Source organism: Haematobia irritans, chromosome 2, assembly GCF_050003625.1.
Source record: "Haematobia irritans isolate KBUSLIRL chromosome 2, ASM5000362v1, whole genome shotgun sequence".
NCBI classification, from domain to species: domain Eukaryota; kingdom Metazoa; phylum Arthropoda; class Insecta; order Diptera; family Muscidae; genus Haematobia; species Haematobia irritans.
In genome coordinates, this window is record NC_134398.1 from 143,786,550 (window position 1) to 143,804,761 (window position 18,212).

Sequence of the window (18,212 nt, forward strand, 5' to 3'; positions counted from 1 at the left end):
TGGATGACAGTCTTTCGTAGAAGTTTCTACGCAATCCATGGTGGAGGGTACATAAGATTCGGCCTGGCCGAACTTACGGCCGTATATACTTGTTTAAGTTAAAAATTTCACAAAATTTCAACGTTTTTATTTAATCATCTATATTAATATACAATTTTTCTTCTATTCCAATCCAAGGCGGTCTCAACGATAGTGGTGCCACGATAAAAATCGACTGCAACAATGTTTGCATTTGTTGCCAAATCATTGGCATACAATTGCGATACACGCCAATTGATGCGATCGGCCATTTTACGTAGTCCTCCATATTTATTAACTATAACATCCCAGGCTTTAGGCGTAAGCTCTGCCATATGAGCAACCGGCCGGCTTGAAAGTCGTCTATATGAAGCATATTTAATGGAGATAATTAATGGATATTTATTATTTTCATTAACATTCCAATACTTACGAAACATCATTGTCACTATTTGCTCTTAAAAATGCTTCCAAATCGGACCATTTTTGAACATTACCCCATCTTTGCTCTACAGAGCCAAATAGGAGATGTGGATATTGTTGTACTACTTCCAATTTATCATATCCCAATATAACATTTTGGCGACGAGACCAAATGTCATTTAAAGTAGCGCGCCATGTTGCTGATGGATGGACAACTAACTCGCCAAAGTGTTCCTTAAGAAAATGTGCCAATTTATGATGAACAGTTAAATTTTTTCCAAAACCTGAAAAACACAAATTGTAAAGAAGTAGATATGTATATTGAAGTTTGCTAATTAACAAATCATAAATATGATATTAAACATTGCATATATACTATAGCTTCGGTTAGGTTAGGTATATTTGAATCCCGTTATTTTAAGCTCTTCAGTCCATTGTTCTTGCACTTTGAAATACTCAGAAATATTAAATGATAGGCTCAATCCCGATACTGGGATTGAGCCTATCATCATCTGTATGCAAGGTGATCATTCTAGTCATTGTACCATGGTGGCTTACACTAGTTATTTATATATACATTCCGTAACCAAGAACTTAGAGAACGCAAGAGTGCGGTGAGCTGTCTTAAGGGAATTGGGCTGAGCCCCTATGTAGCAGTGTAAAACAACGTCTTTCAAAATCAGAAGGACAACATGAGTTCTATTGGAGAACTCGAACGGGTTCAGGACCAAGGAACTACTGAAAGGGAGTAGGTTAGGTTATGTGGCTCACTTAGACTATTGAGTCCATTGTGATACCACAGTGGTGAACTTCTCTCTTATCACTGAATGCTGCCCAATTCCATGTTAAGATCAATGACAAGGGACCTCCATTTTATAGCCGAGTCCGAACGGCGTTCCACATTCCAGTGAAACCACTTAAGAAGCTTTGAAACCCTCAGAAATGTCACCATCATTATTGAGGTGGGATAATCCAGCGCTGAAAAACTTTTTGGTGTTCGGTCGTAGCAGGAATCGAACCCACGATCTTGTGTATGCAAGGCGGGCATGCTAACCATTGCACCACGGTGGCTCCTGAAAGAGAGTAATACGATTACGAGAAATCTGGCGAGGCAAATGGAGTTGAGGGTTAAATAGTGACCAATGATATCAAATGTGGAGTGTGCGGCAAGGACGACGAAACAATGGGGGCATATCACCCGTCAATGGTCTTCCTTCACATAATATAGATCCCACTATTTAGAAAGAGATATGGCACCAAGCCTGAACAAACTTGGCAAAAGAGATTAAAAGAGAAATAGGTAATACGTAGAGGATAGTGCGTTCCTTAACTAGAAAAAAACAGAAAGAAAAAACTATTATAGAAGAATAGAGGTGTGCGCGTGACAGGAAACTGTCGAGACACGCGTGAATCACGTGAGTCGTGAACAAAATCTGAAGCAACTCTCGCGACTGTGCGTGAATGGGACTGAAACAAATATCTCATGCGTGAGTGCGCGTGAGTAAAATTTCTGCAAAATCACGAAAAAAATCAAGATTTCTTACTCGTATGTTAACTGAAATTAATTTAGCTGTTGAACTATATTCTATTCATGAATTTTACCTTTGCTTATTCCTGGTTGGCAAATGTTGTGAGTCTCGTGAATTTACCGTGATTCACATGAATGTTCGTGAATCGTGTGTGAGCGTGCGTCTTTAAAAGTAGTTCGTGCGTGAGTACTGGTTTTCATTTCGTGAATGTGCGTGAGTGGCTACCCGTATCGTGCGTGAATAAACATTTTGCATCGTGCGTGAGCATGCGTGAATAAACATTTTGGTTTGTGAATGTGGGTGAGTGAAATTTCACACCTCTAGAGAAGAATCTATATTCGTGAGTTTGCTAGTCCCCTTAAACATTCCCATCTTTACAATAGATGAGAGTACGCTATAGTTGTGAGTTTCCGTTTTCCACTGCATCGGTACACTATATGGGAGATGTCTCTCTAGTCGTAAATTTCCTCGTTCCCCTACATTTCCACTTGGCACTACAGAAGAGCTTTCTCTCTAGTGGTAAGACTTTTCAATACGTCCACATCCCCATTCGCCTCCTAGTCAAGAGGAGAGGTCTCTATATAGATGTGAGTTTGCTTTATCTCTTCCACATCGTGAGCGACACGCTTTCGGCATACCACTTCCGAGCACGAGCACAATTGTCCGTTCATCACAGGCCCATTTAGCAGAATTATACATCGATATCGGTGACTGGGTCCTCCGCATATACGCCCGTCCTCTCACCCACCTATTACACAGATGGATCGAAGATGGGTGAGAGGACGGGACTGGGCGTCTATGTAGTGGACCCAGTAACCGAGAACCTATTCCGTTTACCGGACCACAGCACAATCCTGCAGGCAGGATGTATGCCATAACGGCGACGAAAATATTATGAGTGACCCAGATAAGGGTCACAATAAACACACCTATTCCTCCTTAAGCATTACCTCTTCCCTATTGACAAAAAAAATGTGTATGTGACGTAACCTGGCCCTGTGAGACTTATCTTGGGGAAAATCCCATCGTTGCAACTGCTAGTACAACATTTTTGACAAATTTTGTAGTAATTTTATCGAAATACAATGTGTAGTATTGTACTTACCCACTGGAAACTCCTTTAGACCAAATATGATAATTTCATTTGTTGCTTCCACAAACTCCTTGACTTGGTCGATTATTTCCACAAGAGGTCTTTGTCGAGTTATGCCATGGTTAATGAAAAACATCTCAGGTGTATTGCGATGATAACCAACACGTATATCCAAATATCTTATGCCATGCATCAATTGGCCACGGATATCATCATCCTGACACAGAGAATACTTCGTAACCAAATTTTCATGATTTAAGGGATTGAAATTTAGGCGATAAGAGCCTGAATCATGAGAACCGGGTAGAAATAGATCACGAAACCGTAAAGGCCCCACAATAGATTTCATTTCATTCATCCAACGAGGAAAGGCACGTAAACAGGTTGAAGCTAAAATCGTACCATCACCACTAACATAGGTAGCCCAATAACCATAACAGGAGGTATGTATTGTTACAGCTTTGGAAAGATTATAATCAAAAGGGACACCAGTGGTAAACCATAACGAATTTGCTGTGGGCTTGAGAGCAGCAACAATTTTATTTGTACCATTATTAGATATCCAATAGTGAATATCTTCGGCATTGTATAATGACGCCGACAAGGGTTTTGCTGTAGTGGAGGTCCCAAAATTCAATGAGCCACTGCCTTCCTCTTCCTCATCTTTCGCAGCCAATGATCTGTCCTCTTCTTCATTACTGAACTGGGCCATTGGAGTTTTTTCCGTTGGAATATATTTTAACTTTTCGAAGCTACGGGGTTCTCCTGAAGTTAGCATAATCCTATCATCTTCTAGAGCTGGAGCATTAATCCAAGATATTTCCAGAAAACGTTTCTGTGCACTTATAGTTAACCAAAGTCGCAATTTTGAGGGATTATCATCTGGCCGCGATGAACCCAAGTCCCAAAAATCATTGTTGTCACCTCTCACAACAGTTGCTGCCTCCGTTGACATTGTTAACATGAGTTGAAAAATGAAGATCAGTGCGAAAATTTTGAGCACATTGTGGCTGTGGGAATTAGGGGACATTTTCAAATGTGTCTTCGATTTCTTTGTAGATATTTCTGTTATATTCCCTGTATTGAAGTGCTTTCCTGCGTTCGTTCGTTCTTTCTTTATGTCTGGCAGTATAATTAAGTTAGGTAAATTTTCCTTGTCCGCCGGCGTATATACCGCTCTTGACTTAATTCAATTTATTTTCAGTGTTATAAAATTTGATTATTCGATTATTATGATTGTCTTCAATGTGATGTCGACATCTCAACACGATCAACTATAGTGCCGGTAGTGACGTTTTTGTAGTTGTTTTTTCTCAAAGAATTTTCTTAGTTTGTTTTTTTTTTGTGTATGGCTTTATACAAACGATCATACTATACACAAATACATCAAGTGACAGGGAATTTGTTGATCGAGATTCAGACTTAAATTGTTTTTAATTTAGAATGACACCTTGGACTGGGATCATGCTATTTAGACGAGCCTCTATTTATATGCACAATCACTCAAAACAAAACGGCTAATATTTATTAAAGGCACTGTATTGGGCAAATGACCGATAAACTATTCTATCCATTTATGGCAGGATTATTTGTAGACTCATTATAAGCTATGCATTGTGGTTATTGCTTTGAATTACAAAACTGATTTACTGATCTTCCCGTTTGCCCAAAATGTTTACATTACAAAGGAAACTTTTCCTATCGGTATTCTTAGAAGTGTTACCGAATAATAATCGAGCATAGTATTTCGGGTGACTGATCCATCTACTGATATACATACGAGGGCGTTCCCCTAAGTAGTTAGCCCCACTGTCCGATACAAGAGTATCGACTATTTTTGAAATTTCAGAGAGAAAAAGAGAGAGCAGGCATGTTTTTTTGCTGTTACTACTGAACTAGTCATGTACGAGTACTGCAAATAACACGAAATTCCCACGGTTAAGGCCATCTCCTTAGGTGGTATTGAAATTCCCTTTGGTGAGTGTGCAAAATACCTTGAGTTATATTGGACAGGAAGCTGAACTTTAAGCTGACTTTTGCAAAAAGGCAATTGGGAAAAAGTGGGGACTAAAACCGAAAATTGTGCATTGGCTGTACACTGTAGTGGCTAGAACTATAATGCTATATGGTGTTGTGGTCTGGTGGCCGGCACTTCAGCAGTCGGCATGCTTGTGTATCTCAGGCGCATTCAGTACAACAGGAACAGATTCTCTTAATGTCATGCTGCATCTATTGCCTTTAGACATTTTGGCCAAACAGCCAGCTGCAACTACGGCTGTGCGGTTGCACGTGCTATCGCTGTGGTCGAAAAAAAACGCACAGTTTGGTTCTCAAAATAATGCCAGATGTGCCGAACGTAGTGGATTACTCTCTGGCAAAACCGCTTTTCGACAATAGTGCGACGTGGATCACACAGAGCCTTGGAATAAACGTTATAAAGGGTGATACGGTCAAAATTTGGTCAAGGGAAAACGCGTGTAAATCGGTGAAATCGTTTATTTAAAAAGTCAAATTAAATTTCTTTTTCAAGTTCAATTAGTATAAAATTCAGGAAAAATATTCAGTTAGGCTTTCGCTTTTCCAAATCCGAATTGCCGGGCCTCACGCTTGACACCTGCCATCCCACGGTTAAGGCCATCTCCTTAGGTGGTATTGAAATTCCCTTTGGTGAGTGTGCAAAATACCTTGAGTTATATTGGACAGGAAGCTGAACTTTAAGCTGACTTTTGCAAAAAGGCAATTGGGAAAAAGTGGGGACTAAAACCGAAAATTGTGCATTGGCTGTACACTGTAGTGGCTAGAACTATAATGCTATATGGTGTTGTGGTCTGGTGGCCGGCACTTCAGCAGTCGGCATGCTTGTGTATCTCAGGCGCATTCAGTACAACAGGAACAGATTCTCTTAATGTCATGCTGCATCTATTGCCTTTAGACATTTTGGCCAAACAGCCAGCTGCAACTACGGCTGTGCGGTTGCACGTGCTATCGCTGTGGTCGAAAAAAAACGCACAGTTTGGTTCTCAAAATAATGCCAGATGTGCCGAACGTAGTGGATTACTCTCTGCCAAACCGCTTTTCGACAATAGTGCGACGTGGATCACACAGATCCTTGGAATAAACGTTATAAAGGGTGATACGGTCAAAATTTGGTCAAGGGAAAACGCGTGTAAATCGGTGAAATCGTTTATTTAAAAAGTCAAATTAAATTTCTTTTTCAAGTTCAATTAGTATAAAACTCAGGAAAATATTCAGTTAGGCTTTCGCTTTTCCAAATCCGAATTGCCGGGCCTCACGCTTGACACCTGCCATCAGATTTTGTACAGCCACCTTGTCCACCTTCTTCGCCGCAGAAAGCCAGTTTGCTTTGAACTGCTGCTCGTCCTTAGCAGTTTTTTTGGTCTTCTTTAGGTTCCGCTTGACAATAGCCCAGTATTTCTCAATTGGGCGGAGCTCTGGCGTGTTGGGAGGGTTCTTGTCCTTGGGAACCACCTGCACGTTGTTGGCGGCGTACCACTCCATGGCCTTTTTACCGTAATGGCAAGATGCCAAACCCGGCCAAAACAGTACGGAACAACCGTGTTTCTTCAGGAAAGGCGGCAGACGTTTATTCAAACACTCTTTCACGTAAATTTCTTGGTTGACAGTCCCGGAAGCTATGAAAATGCTGCTTTTCAAGCCACAGGTACAGATGGCTTGCCAAATCAGATATTTCTTTGCGAACTTTGACAGTTTTATGTGCTTGAAAATATCTGCTACCTTTCCCCTTCCTTTTGCCGTATAAAACTCCTGTCCCGGAAGCTGCTTGTAGTTGGCTTTGACGTAGGTTTCGTCGTCCATTACCACGCAGTCAAACTTCGTCAGCATCGTCGTGTACAGCCTCCGGGATCGCGCTTTGGCCGTCGTATTTTGTTTATCATCGCGATTTGGAGTCACTACCTTCTTGTAAGTCGATAGTCCGGCTCGTTTTTTGGCTCGATGCACGGTTGTAGACGGTACACCCAGCTTATTTGCGGCATCTCGGAGAGAGAGGTTAGGGTTTCGCTTGAAACTACCGGCAACTCTCTTTGTCATCTCAGCGGCTTCCGGTTTTCGATTTCCCCCCGATCCAGACTTCCTGGCTGTCGACAAACGTTCCCCAAACACTTTAATTACATTTGTAACGGTTGATTTGGCAACTTTTAGCGATTTTGCCAGCTTTGCGTGCGAGTAGCTCGGATTTTCGCGATGCGCGAGCAAAATTTTGATACGCTGCTCTTCTTGCTTGGACGGCATTTTGACAACTGAAGAGTGAATTCCAAAATCAAAGTAGGAGCAACATTCTACACACACACACCTTCAAAATGAGGGGTGTTCAGGTTTTTTAAATGCAAAATTGAAAGAAATACGTCTAGTTTATATTGACCAAATTTTGACCGTATCACCCTTTATAGATTTCTACACGGATGGCTCCAAATTGAATGGACAAATGGGTTTCGGAATATATTCTAAAGACCTGGGACTTAAAATAGCGAAATGATTACCTAATCACTGTAGTGTTTTTCAGGCTGAAATATTAGCAACAATAGAGGTGGAAAATTTGCTGAGAAGTAATGTTCCAACAAATATTGGTATTCCCAGCAAAAAAATTTGGAAGTTCTTCCACAGGCACAATTTTAAAAGCACTTCCAGAAGATCTACTCCCAATGATGTTCTTTATTTTAACTACACAGGAAGTTCTTTTCATTCAATTTTTATAACGTGGTTTTTAAATATTTTTAAAAACAGTTTAGGTTCCGCTTGACAATAGGCCAGTATTTCTCAATTGGGCGGAGCTCTGGCGTGTTGGGTGGGATCTTGTCCTTGGGAACCACCTGCACGTTGTTGGCGGCGTACCACTCCATAGCCTTTTTACCGTAATGGCAAGATGCCAAATCCGGCCAAAACAGTGCGGAACAATCGTGTTTCTTCAGGAAAGGCGGCAGACGTTTATTCAAACACTCTTTCACGTAAATTTCTTGGTTGACAGTCCTGGAAGCTATGAAAATGCTGCTTTTCAAGCCACAGGTACAGATGGCTTGCCAAACCAGATATTTCTTTGCGAACTTTGACAGTTTTATGTGCTTGAAAATATCTGCTACCTTTCCCCTTCCTTTTGCCGTATAAAACTCCTGTCCCGGAAGCTGCTTGTAGCTGGCTTTGACGTAGGTTTCGTCGTCCATTACCACGCAGTCAAACTTCGTCAGCATCATCGTGTACAGCCTCCGGGATCGCGCTTTGGCCGTCGTATTTTGTTTATCATCGCGATTTGGAGTCACTACCTTCTTGTAAGTCGATAGTCCGGCTCGTTTTTTTGGTTCGATGCACGGTTGTAGACGGTACACCCAGCTTATTTGCGGCATCTCGGAGAGAGAGGTTAGGGTTTCGCTTGAAACTACCGGCAACTCTCTTTGTCGTCTCAGCGGCTTCCGGTTTTCGATTTCCCCCCGATCCAGACTTCCTGGCTGTCGACAAACGTTCCCCAAACACTTTAATTACATTTGTAACGGTTGATTTGGCAACTTTTAGCGATTTTGCCAGCTTTGCGTGCGAGTAGCTCGGATTTTCACGATGCGCGAGCAAAATTTTGATACGCTGCTCTTCTTGCTTGGACGGCATTTTGACAACTGAAGAGTGAATTCCAAAATGAAAGTAGGAGCAACATTCTACACACACACACCTTCAAAATGAGGGGTGTTCAGGTTTTTTTAATGCAAAATTGAAAGAAATACGTCTAGTTTATATTGACCAAATTTTGACCGTATCACCCTATATAGATTTCTACACGGATGGCCTTGAGGTCAAACGTTTCAGACAAGCGTTAGAATCCATTAAAATGTATAAAAAAAGTATAAACAAAATTTAACAAAATATCACAGAATTTTTTAATTTACATCCAAAACATTGAATTCGAATCACACCTAAAGAAGTGATGCAAATTCAGTGCACCGGCTGTTGAAATGGAGGACTTCCGTCCTATGACAAGCCCATGTTAAATTCATCGCTTATGCGTCAATTTTGCACAACTTCCGGATCCAAAAAGAACATTTTCATAACTTTTTGGCGACGCTTTTTTACTGGGTTAATATATACACAGACATTCAACCTGCAATAAAATCCTTGGACTCTGTGTTCCTTAGTTTGAAAACGACCATCAACTGCCGCAAATCTCTCAATGAGATGGCTGAGCAGTACAATATTCACATATGTGTGCCTGGCAACCGGATCATACCAGAGAACAGCGAAGCGTATGAGTTAGCAAGGCTAGAAACTACCTTATATATTCCAGGAGAACTAGAATCTATTGGTATACTTCTGGATACATGAAAGCTCATACAGCGCGAGAAGGCTGTTATGATGGTGAATGTCCGATGGGAGAATTGCAAGAGTTGCAACGACAATAAGCAAATATCGCCCCATCTAAACTTAAACCGCACTTAGATATGTTAGTGTCGATGTCACGGCGCAGATATCACTCCTAATATCTGATATATATATATATATATATATATATATATATATATATATATATATATATATATATATATATATATATATATATATATATATATATATATATATATATATATATATATATATATATATATATATATATATATATATAAACTCCGTCACATTGAAAGCTGATGGCCACGTTTCTCTAGGTCGCACAAGGTGTGATACACATTGAAAGAAGAGAGGAAATTGTGTAATGACTTCGGTAGGCGAATACTCTACGAATATCTTATCCGAATCATAGTGGCGTTTCACCAGTTTAGAAATAAAAAATGTTTGTAGGAAAGCCCTGTGATATTTAGTTTTAAATCTGATTATTTTCAGCAAATGTTTAAAGTTTTGTGTTTGTCTCATGTTATATGTTAGCGAATAAGAAAACTTTAAAAGTGCAATAGAAAATAACCTGACTAAAGATTTTCGATAAAGATACCATCCCTGAAGAAGCTGGAATCACCCAGCGAAACGTTGGATGAAAAAAATGGAATAAACTAATCTATTCGCATAAAAATATCTGACCTTAAAAGCCCAAAAGCAACAACAGATGTCTAAAAACAATTAGAAAAGGTCGAATCAAAAATAAAAATAAGAATTGTATTGTTACTAAATCTTCTTTTTATATCAGATGTATTTGTCACGTTCTGTATGGCGTTTGAACTCTTTCACGAATAACGTTCTTTTTCAATTAACTAAAGCGCAAATGTATATAAAAAAATGAATGAGCTATCAATTAAGCTAATATGATGGTGCTTGAATTCCTAATTTCGGTTGATATAGCTTTGTGGACTTGGTAACAATTTGAGTTAGCTATCATGTACATATACCAATTTTAGATTGTCTTCTTTGTTCATATTGCTTATTATTTGCTTCTAATATCCCTAACTGAAATGGTCCCAAAAGATACATATCTTACAACAGATAATAAAGCCGTCGAGACGCACCGGTCCCAACTATTTTTAGCGTATCGATGCTGCCACCGGATCTTATTTAACCAATTTATCAAAATAAATTCTATTATTTCCCATTTTCTATAAAAAAAATGGATTGTTCCATTAATTTAATATTACGTTCCGAATACGGCTTAGCAGCAGTCGAAATTTGAGTATCAGCGGACGAGAGGTTCATTATCTGACTTTCAACAGTCCCCATAATAACCCAATTTTCTAATATCTTGCGGCCACAGCAAAAATTGCCCATAAAGGTCCACAGGAAATTTTCCTGTATCTTATCCTTGGAATAGGGGACTTAAGTTTCGGACACGCCGAAATATAGGCCATTTACACATGTGTTATCCATTTTCAAAAATTTCTTTTTATTAGTGGTGCAGTACTCTACAAATTACAATTAACCCAGTTAGAAGTAAACTAGGCTACTAATACTGTATAGTCTTCATTTTCATTTGTACAATAACAATGTAAATAATTATTTTTTTCTATGACTTAAAATGCATTTCTAGATTTGCTGATTATTTTCTTGGAAACTTATACATTTTTTTTTTTGCTAAAATGTTTGTTTTGTTTCGTTGGGCAAACAAAGAGAAATTATTTCGCTCTAAAACACATTAGCCATTTTGAGTTGCTTTTTTTCACTTCATTCAATAGAATTGAAATTCCCAATTGTATCTTTTTCAGATTTTCATTTCCGTTTGATCGCAAAACAATAACACATTGATATTCAATTTTAGTTACACATCTATTCATTGTTTACAAATATTTCCGATATTTCAATTTAATTCGGAATTAAGTTCTCACGTTGTTTCTAAGACTGAGTAATAATAATTTAATCCGATATGAATATTTTTCGCACCGTTCTTAATAAAGTCTGAATCTGAACTGATGGCGACTTTATTTGAAATGAGTTTCTATGGTCTTCGCTCCCACATCATGATCATAATCATCATGACTTACAGCCGAACTAGAGTAGTAAGAAGCTACTGTGGCAGAATCATGGCAAACAAACAAAATATAAAACGACTCTTTGAGCGTATTGCCCTGTGAGATTGTTCTGAGAATCATTTATGTTTTAATGGCTTAAGCTGTTTTGACAGTTCCAATGAGCATCGCATTGAACATTTCTTTCTTTATGATCTGCATGAAGAGGGTTTCTCATTCTCTACCTTTCTCTTTTGATGTATGACAGTATAAATTAATCTCCATGATTTTCTTAATCAATGAAATGAAATGTTGAGATTAACTTGAAGGGTGGGGAATGTATTGTTAGTACCGTGAAATTGCTGTTATTTTTGTGTTTTTCTCTTTTAATTAATGATAATTATACGTTGCATTGTATAAAAAAAAAATGTTTGGTCCTCGGGTAGGTGTAAAAGGTAAAATATTGGTAAAGGTATTCCTTTTTTATTTGATTTTGGAAAACATACACCCAAAATAAGTGAACCCACCAGTAAGAAAATTTAGGTTTTTTTAGAAATTGTTGACTGAAATATTTTACCAATTGCAACATGAAATAGTATGAAACTTTTTGTCAAATTGAAGAAATATTATTAAAAATAACAAATTTTTTCTGTTGTTTAAGAAAATGTCTTATGTTAAAGTTAAAATTTGGTGTCAAAAATTGTGAAAATCTCTTTAGCAGTGTGACCACTTTAATATTTTTCAGCTAAATTAAGCATTTATTTTTTTGTATTTAGGCGAAAAATGTTCTTTTCAAAATTAAGTATTGATTTAATCTTTTTTCTATTAATAATTTAGCATCAAATTTAATTTAGCATCTAAATTTCATAAATATTAGTACTTTTTACTCCCATTCGTAACATTCCGCAGGAGAGGTTTGAAACCACACACAGAGATCGAATTTCATCGTCGATCAATTTTTCATATGATAATATTTAATGAATTTATTTTTTAGAAATGTTCAGATTTAAATTTAGCTTCCATATATGAGCCATATGCAATGGCTCAACAATATATGGTTGAATTATAATTTGACGTTATTTTATTCTAATGACATATTTGCAACGCCCATTGAACACAAAAATTAAAAAATAACGATTTTTAGTGATTTTACTAATAATGTTTTTATTTTAATATTTTTATTTTTAAATTTTGCCCTATTTTATGGCATTTTAATATTGTTTTTATAATTTATATTTTATAATTGAGTATTATTTTAGTGTACACTGCTCTTTAGAAATATACGAAGTTTCAGATAGAAACAATTTTGGTAAAATTTATTCATTTTAAAAAATTATGAACACAATTAAATAAAAATTTACTCATCTTAAAAAAATATGAACTATTTTGTGTCATTAAAATAACCAAAAAATAATTAAAATAAGAAAACTTTCTCACATTTTGCAAAATTTATCTAAAAGCCAATTTTAAAAAGTCCACTAAAATTAAAAAGTCGATTTTTTCACAATTTTAAATTTTGCGGTTTTAGAAAAGTTTTCTTTTTACGTCTCGAATTTTCAAATTGTTTAATTAGTTTAGGCTTCGGCTAAACCAAAATTTTAAAAACATTTAATATTGTTGTAACTAAAAAAATATTTAAGCCAATTGAATTCCATTGAATTCTTAAATCGATCTATAAACGGTATGATCGCAACTTCCATTGATGGGGAACATAGAGTTTTCTACACTCAAAAAAAAATTTGATGCTGCTTCTTTAAAATAAAAACTTTTTAGCGACCTATCTGGCTTTAAATCTAGGACTAATAAAATTAAAATTACGATACAGATCTCATTTATTAAATTTTCATTCTCTTCTCGCGGTTTATTAGTTAATAAAGATACTAACGTACAAACAAATGCCAGTTTAAAAATCCAAATTATAACATATACTTCAAAGTAAATAATGTTTTCTTAATTCTAAAAAAAAAAAGTTAAACCAAAGACGCTAAATCCTCAAAATAAGTCTTAGCCTATATTTGAAGCGTTTGTATCTTAAATCTAAAGTTTTAATATTTCTGTTAATTTAAGGACAATTTCTTTAAATCAAAAATGTGTTTCTTTACTTTAAGGAAAATTAGCCTTACTTCAAAGACATGCGACTTTAACGGAGGGATAAATAAATAAAATTTGCGCATTCTAAACTTTAGGTTGCGTAATCTTTAATATCAAGTAAATATTATTTTCATTGTATGTCTGTAGACTTAACGTTTGAAGATAGATCATGCCAGACAATTTTTATACCCTTCAACATTTATATGGTTGAGGGTAAAATAAATTTGTGCATTTGTATGTAACGTCAAAAAGGACCAGTCTGAGACTCATCCTTTAGTTTTTATGTCATGTATTTTTGTGTCTTCGGCTAAAAGACAATTCCTATTGATTTTGGAAAAGACGGTTCTGATTTAGATATATATCTGTCATTTATATTTATCACCGATTTGGTCATAATTGACGTGTTTATCAACCGATCTCCCCCTTTAGATATACATAGCTCCCATATATATCGTTCGCCCGTTATTTACTTATATAGCCATTGAGACCATAGTTTCACATTGATTTACTTCAAATTTTGCACAAGAAGTACATTTGTTCAGATTTAGATATAGCTCCAATATATACATTTAGCCCGGTTTACACTCTCATGACCACCGGAGACCAAAGTTTTATCCCGATTTACGTGAATTTTTGAAGTGATAGTAAAATTTACATTTTAACTGTGTGTGCTAAAAACTTTTTCAAAACATAATAATTCCATGAACTGAAATAGAATTAAATTTGCTTTAGCGCCAATGAAAAATATAGTTTTTGGGGGTTTTCTAATATTTCGGGGAAAGTTTCAAAAATCACCTGGCAACACTACAAACTATCTATTCAAAGATAATTGAGTATAACAAGATTAAGCATTGTGCTCCTATAAAGAGAAAACAAATGTCAAGGTGTAGAGGGCTATGAGAAAAAAATTGTTTTATTTGTCAATTTTTTTCAAAGCAGCTCTGCCCAGGAATAAATTTAAACGGCAATATTCACATAAAACCATAATGAATATTCGCTTTAATATACACATACGTTTTATTTTAATTTTCTACAATCGTTTTGGTATTGCTTTTGTGGGATTTTATTCAGAAATTTATGAAAAACACAAATGTTATGATATTTTTCGACGCAAACGACAGTACATTTGAGAGACACGTCGACGCAAATTTTATGATATTTTGTTATATCCCTGCCAGCATTTCAAAGTTCCATTTCATCCTCATCGCTGCCACAGACTCGTAAATGTCACCACAACCATCGCGAACTGTGATGGGGGGAAGCATATCAAAAAGTACAAAATGTACATGAAAGTATTTTGCCATCACTACTGTTAGAAGAGCCATTTTATTTTTTGTGAAACGCCAAGCGCAACCAGCTTGTTATATTTTATTTAAATAAAAACGAAAATAAAGTTCTGAAAACATAGATATTACGCTTAAAATTGTGAAAGGTATATGGTGAACAATTTTCGACTTTCCAAATATAATAAAGTGATCGTTTTTCAAATATTTTTCCAGGCACGCTGTCTCCATCGAAAATAAACAAACTGGCTGGTAGACGCTGCAATATGTAACTTGCTACTTAAAACTCAACATCATTCTTTTATTAATGCAAAATATTATGTTAAATGTGATGAGATAAACCGAAAAATGTTATATTTATAAGAAATTATAAATGTTTAATCAAATCAATAAACATCTACACAATCATGTTTTACTTGACCACAATGATTCTTCTACAATTACCTTAAAATGCACTTTTTCTGATAGTTTGCAGGGGTTCTTATTGGCGTCCTTCGAAATTGATCTAAATAGGCACCTAATAATTGCACTGATGAGAAACTTTTTCGTAGTAACTTGGCGTGGTACAACTTCTCAATAGTGACGGCGCTTTTTCGACGAGTTTTTGATGTCGTATATGATTGTTTTCGACGTAGTGGGGATTCTCAGAAGCGTCCCCAAATTCAAAATTTGTTGGCAGGGTATGAATGGAGTTTTTAATATTATAAATGAAGTATACATATTTGTCGTCATTGAAAAATATGTACTTTTCCATAATATATATTAAAAACGTCATGCAATACATGTAACCTTTCCTTAAGATTTTCTCCTGATTTTTAATGCCTGCATAATTGGTCAAAATGTATGAACCCATTTACTAAAGTCCAACCAGTAAAGAACATAATTTTATAATATTTTCTATTACTTATGAGAACCAACGCTTCCATTCAATATTGTTTTTCTTTTTTTGTCAATTTTTTACAGCAATAAAAAATTCTTCGATTCGCGACGGCGACTCAAACTGTACTGAAAAACTCAAACACACGTGCTGCCTTCACAACGTTATGTTTTATTTTTTTTTTTTGTCTCGTATTATATGCTTGTATTGTTACATATGAGAGTAACTCGATGTTGTGGTTCTCTCACGCTAAGAGAAAACCTGTATTTTTTGATATATTAAGTAAAGTTTCATTGATTTTATGAAACCGTCCATATATATTATTAAAAGAATTATAATTTCAAAACAAGTATTTACGAAACAATATATTATGTAAGTGTACATATTTTTTATGAAAAAGTCCATAAATTTATAAAAATGTACAAATTTATGTACAAATTCATATTTTATTTTTTTGTGTGTAATAAGGTAATATGGAATAACCCATTTACTATAGAAAGATTCGGAGATGGAGATCTTTAAGGGAAATTTTTCAGTTTGAAATACTCTCTCAAGGATTGCTATACGAGTCTTCGTTTAAGTTGAGTATATCTGTGGCGAATCACTATGTGTGACACCACCTTGAGAAGCTTTGAATCACTCAGAGATGTAACCAACATTACCGCGAAAAAACATCAGATATTTGGCGTTCGATTGAAAGTGAAATTTAACACTATTTGCAAGGAAAGAATTATTCTCTTATTTAAAACCCGTTAAATAGATAGATAGTCAATGGCAGAGACCTTTTTACAAAAAAATTGGCAATTAACTTTCATTCTCCATTAACTCTCCCTGCATTTTTGTTTTTTTTTTTTTGTTAATATCCCCGTCGAAGACTAACGATGTTAATTGAAATATTGCATAATAAATTTAATAATCAATCAAAAATATGTTTACGTCAGTAGTTATGTAAAACGTTATTGAATTCGTAAGCAGACCAAGCATGACTTATAATTTACAACTGTTAAATTCTTGGAAAATGAGCAGTTCTCAATAGGCCAATTTACCTTAATACTAGTCAGAGCAATTTTATATAAAGAAATATGTATAATAAACATATCCAGTATATTAATTTAAAATGCGAAAATATATTATTTCGTCCATAAGTCGACACACTCTAATGTTCTCTTTGTGTACGTTTTTGTCAATAAATTGTAAAAACAAAACGTTATTGCGAGATAATTAATTATTACTTACTCTTAAGTATATTGCGATGTAACTTCACTGGTATAATTAAGAAAGTTCTTATCAAATAGCAGAAGAAAACTACAATGTTTTTGTGCGTATTTTTCGGTATTAAAAGAATAAATTTATTTCGAGAACATCAACCGAAATGTTGATGAATGCCACTTGTATAGTTGGCTAATGTTTGCGTGTGGTCAGCTGTAGTTGTTGACGATGACTGAATACAACAAAAACAAAGTTGCCGTCATCAATAGAGCAAAAGGGAGAGAGAGATAAACAACTAAGCTCTCTATTATTCTAACAGAGAGTAGAAATTGATTTAACATAACATTTTAAAATATTTATTTATACATGTTACAAATTCTGAAAACTCCGATTTTTTAAGAAGTAGATACTATGTGTTTTTGATTTCGTTGACGTTGGTAAAAGGCCAACTTTATCCACATCCCTCAAAGGCAGGAAATGCAAGCACCCCCTTGCGAGGAATAGTAGTATTACAGCATCGTAAACTAAAGGATAGCATTGTAGATGACGCTGTTAATATATGACAGTTTGATTCGTTGAGAAAAACGTTACACATCAAATGGAATATTTTAGGGTTTCCAAATTTTGAAAGCACTTCCAAAAATGTCTTCCCAAAGATGTTTTTTTATTTTAACTACACAGAGATTTATTTCAATTAATTTTTTATAACTCACTTTTTTCATGTTTTCGGTGGGTAGGGGTTTAACGTTTTTGTTTCAAATAAGTTAAAAACAGAGTAAGAATTAATAAAAAATTAATAAAATGCTAAATACATTCTAGAAAAATTGCAAATTTTTTAAAATAAGTGAGATTAAACTTTTTACAAAAGTGTTAGAATGCATTAGAAATCATAAAAAATAAAAAAAAAATATTTATTTGGCAAAATATCACAAAATATCACTTCCGGGTTCAAAAAGCGTCGCCAAAAAAGTAGTGAACAAAAAGAGCATTTTTCACTACTTTTTTGGCGACGCTTTTTTTTATGAGTATTTGCATAATATTTGGGGGGGAAGGCTAAAAAAAACCTGGCAGCACTGAACAGTGCTACCACAGAGCGATTAAAACGACAAGAGGACGAAACTGTGAAGAGAAACTGCGTTAGTAGGTGGCAGCATAGACCTTTTAATACATAGATGATCCACTATTCTCTTTAAAAAAAAATGTGTCAGTTCCAAAAATTAATTTTCTGACATTTCGTTTTGATTTTTTCGTAAAGAGTCAGTCCCAAACATTAAGTTTCGTGCATTTGCT

At 35.5% G+C, this 18,212-nt stretch overlaps 1 protein-coding gene across 6 annotated transcripts; it reads right to left on the reverse strand.

Annotated features, from left to right (window-relative positions):
- Positions 1-105: 105 nt before the first annotated feature.
- On the reverse strand, positions 106-17,140 carry LOC142226419 (PI-PLC X domain-containing protein 1-like). Of its 6 annotated transcripts, none has more exons than XM_075296432.1 (4): positions 16,950-17,140; positions 3,076-4,073; positions 452-725; positions 106-381 (listed from the first exon to the last, which is right to left on the reverse strand). In XM_075296432.1, the coding sequence occupies exons 2-4, from the start codon at positions 4,025-4,027 to the stop codon at positions 144-146; spliced, it is 1,464 nt and encodes a 487-aa protein (XP_075152547.1). In that variant the 5' UTR covers positions 4,028-4,073; positions 16,950-17,140; the 3' UTR covers positions 106-143. The 6 variants fall into 6 exon arrangements, with proteins under 6 accessions (XP_075152547.1, XP_075152544.1, XP_075152546.1 ...); XM_075296429.1 differs by lacking the exon at positions 16,950-17,140 and adding an exon at positions 11,280-11,424 and having other exon boundaries at positions 3,076-4,530; XM_075296431.1 differs by lacking the exon at positions 16,950-17,140 and adding an exon at positions 11,343-11,422 and having other exon boundaries at positions 3,076-4,530.
- Positions 17,141-18,212: the final 1,072 nt, after the last annotated feature.